General features: G+C 34.8%; 1 protein-coding gene across 1 annotated transcript; it reads left to right on the top strand.

Moving 5' to 3' along the window:
- The first annotated feature begins 796 nt into the window (after positions 1-796).
- Positions 797-1,264, top strand: LOC114188406 (uncharacterized). Its single transcript, XM_028076992.1, has one exon. It carries the CDS (start codon positions 797-799, stop codon positions 1,262-1,264), a length of 468 nt encoding a protein of 155 aa, XP_027932793.1.
- The last annotated feature ends 2,538 nt before the right edge of the window (positions 1,265-3,802 follow it).

The raw sequence follows: 3,802 nt of genomic DNA, 5'->3' as shown, positions 1-3,802 counted from the left end.
GATTGTGGCTCGTACGACAGGGTTTCGGATGATTTCCCTCTTCATTGCATCTGATAGAGTTTGGTAGTTTGGGAACAACTACGGACTCTTGTTCATTTTGGGGAACTCCACTTGGTGTCGCGGTGTGAGGTTGTGGCAAATTTATTCCCACGTGTGGACTATTAGGTGGTGGCCTGTAGTTGGAGGGGCGAGTAGACACTCGTGCAGCAAAGATCAATCAGTGGACTCACCAAAGGGTGTAGAATCAATAGACGTCTAATGAAAGAGTTGAAAGTCGAGGAACTAAGAAAAAGGGAAATTTGATAACATGTTTTATAGTTTTGAGATGCTTTACTTAATGTAATGTTTTATTTGTTTATTTACATGAGCTCACCCTATCTGTGTGTGCTTGGCTATGATCATGTAACTTGTTACATGGGAGAAGAGATTGATGCAGGTGAGCAGGTGGATGCATAGAGACGGAGTGGGAAACACTTGGGGATTTTCACTGGTTTTCTATAGGCAGATTATCAATTATTTGTATTAGTTTTATAAACATTTTATAGTTGTAATTTGAACATCGCGAGTTTATTTTAGTTTGGCGTGTTTGAAATAAAAGTTTTAAATTTTCCAGCGTTTTGGGAAAATGAATTATCATAAATGCGATTTTATACTTATATCCCTATTTTAATTATTTAAATTAGTAATATTCGACCGGGATGTTACATATTCTATGTTGGAACGAACTTGTTAAGCATTAACATGGGTAGCATATCGTCAGTATATGTTGAGTCGCACTACTTGGCTGATATCCAAGATGGACCCAATTAAGTATATTTTCAAAAAGCCTGCTCTCATTGGCAGATTGGCTCGATGGCAAATGTTGCTTTCAAAATATGATATAGTCTATGTGACTCAAAAAGCCGTTAAGGGAAGTGCTTTAGCAGAATATCTGGCTCAACAGCCCATTGAAGATTATCAATCTATGCAACTTGAATTCCCAGATGAGGACATTCTTGCCCTATTTGGTGAAAAGGAGGGTGGCCATCAGGAAAAGGCTTGGATATTACTGTTTGATGGAGCATCTAATGCACTTGGACATGGAATAGGGGCAGTGCTCATTTCGCCAAAGAATCATTACATTCCAATGATAACAAGGTTGTGCTTTAGTTGTACCAACAATGTTGCAAAATATGAAGCATGCGCCATGGGTATTTTGGTAGCTATCGAGTCGAAGGTGAAGGTGTTGGAGGTGTATGGTGACTCGACATTGGTGGTTCATTAGTTAAAAGGGGAATGAGAGACTAGAGACCAAAAGTTAATCCCTTATCAAATATACATTAAAGGATTGATGGAGCATTTCGATTCCATTAAGTTCCATCACATTCCACGATAGGATAATCAATTAGCTTATGCTTTGGCCACCTTGTCGTCAATGCTTGAAATTAGTCAAGATGAGGAAATGTCGATGATTAAAATGACGAGTTATGAACAACCGACGTACTGTTATTTTGTAGAAGAAGAATCAGATGGTAAGCCTTGGTATTTTAATATAAAGCACTATCTTAAAACTCGAGAATATCCTGAAACAACTTTTGAGAATGATAAAAGAACCTTGAGAAGGTTAGCTTCAAGTTTTATTCTAAATGGGGATGTCTTGTATAAAATAAATCATGACATGGTACTCCTCAAATGTGTCGATACAAGAGAAGCAAGGTTGATATTGAAAGAAATTCATGAAAGGGCTTTCGGTACACACATGAATGGGCACTCTATGGCTAAAAAGATTTTGAGAGCTGGTTATTTTTGGTTGACTATGGAGAATGACTGTTACATGCATGTGAAAAATGTTAGACCTATGTAGATAACATTAATATAGCTCCTACAACCTTAAATGTTCTATTTGCACCATGACCATTTGCGATGTGGGGAATAGATGTTATTAGAGCTATAGAACCGAAGGCGTCAAATGGACATCGTCTCATTCTAGTTGTAATTGACTATTTCACCAAATGGGTGGAAGTAGCTTCTTATGCCAATGTGACCAGAAAAGTGGTAGTAAAGTTTATAAAAAAGGAGTTGATATGTTGATATGGGCTGCCTAATAAAATTATCATTGTTAATGCAACTAATCTGAATAATCAAATGATGAAAGAGTTATATGAAGAATTCAAAATTCAACATCACAATTCGTCTCCTTATCGTCCGAAAATGAATGGGGCCTTTGAATGGTGATTACATATAAAGATTGGCATGAAATGCTTCCCTTTGCCCTACATAGATATCGTACATCGGTACGGACCTCAACTAGTGCAACGCCTTTCTCTTTAGTATATGGGATGGAAACGGTCCTTCCTTTTAAGGTAGAAATCCCATCTTTGAGGGTGCTAATAGAAACTCAGTTAGAAGAAGCATAATGGGTTCAAGCTAGATTTGACCAACTTAATTTAATTAAAGAAAAAAGGTTAACAACAACTTGTCATGGACAATTGTATCAAAGAAGGATGAAAAGGGCATTTGATAAAAAGGTTCATCTTAGAGAGTTTGATGAAGGTGATCTGGTCTTGAAAAAGATTTCGCCTATACAAAAAGATCATAAAAAGAAATGGACTCCAAATTATGAAGGCCCATATGTAGTGAAGAAGGCATTTTCTGGCGGCGCGCTAGTTCTCACAAAAATGGATGGGGAAGAGTTACCTCTACCTGTCAACTCAGATGCAGTAAAGAAGTTCTATGCGTAATGATTTGATAATGATTGGGAAATATTGACATTGTTTTTTATGGTTCATTGTATTATACTTTATTGTAGTCAAGTCTAGATTGTTATTGTCACAACCGAAATCGCGACGGGATGATGAACCAAAAATAAAATATAAAAAAGAGTTTTGGAGTCGCCACCATAGTTATTATAGGAAAATATGGAAAACCATAAAAGGGAGCAAGGTCTACAAAAACAGAGTTTGGGGGTACGGGAGTTAATTACGCGTAGGGAAGGTGTTAGCACCCTACAACGCCCATCCTAAGACGGTACCTTTAATTAAAATACAAATTGATGAGGTCTCCTTTAAATGTTTATTTTACAAAAAAAAAATGAATAAAAAAAAATAAAAAAAAATAAAAAAATAAAGAATAAATAAATAAAGATGACAAAGAAAAACAAAGGAAACACAAAAGATTTTTTTTGTTTTTTGGGACCGACAAGGATTACTCCTTGCTCCTACATATCTCCATTCATAATAGAGAATCAGGATCACGTAGTTCTTTATGAAAAACTTTTTGAAAAAAACAATTTGTTCGAAGATGTTGATATCACTCGTTTTTACAATTCGAAAATTTTGTATTAAGTACTGAGACGACGCGAGCGGTCACACGAGCACTTATACATTTTAAAAGTTAAAAGGTTATTTAAATTATTTATTTGTTATTACTTCCTTTAAAAAAACTTCCGAAATAAGACATGATACCCAAAAACGTGACTACTATATGTCCATAATTTATGAAAACATTAGGAAAATAAATAAATAAAAGATTAGGAAATAACGTTTGGATTAAACATATTATTTTATTATAAAAAAGTTTTAAAACATTTAATATGAAAAATATGGCACGACATATTCTTACAATATTAAAACATGATATCTCCTACTTATTCATGAAACAACGTTCACAACCCAATGCGATCCACAAACATTAATTATAAAACTAATGAACCCAAAAATGCATGACAATAATGTTTTTTCCATATTAAAAAGAAATAGTGAAAACATCAAATTCAACCAAGATCATAACCAAAATTCAAGAAAGACTGCATAACACAACAAAA

The sequence above is a fragment of the Vigna unguiculata genome, chromosome 6 (genome assembly GCF_037176805.1).
Source record: "Vigna unguiculata cultivar grain cowpea cultivar isolate G323 ecotype 2 chromosome 6, ASM3717680v1, whole genome shotgun sequence".
Classification (NCBI taxonomy): domain Eukaryota; kingdom Viridiplantae; phylum Streptophyta; class Magnoliopsida; order Fabales; family Fabaceae; genus Vigna; species Vigna unguiculata.
The sequence above is the reverse complement of the archived record's forward strand: the minus strand, read 5'-3'. Positions and strand labels throughout refer to the sequence as shown.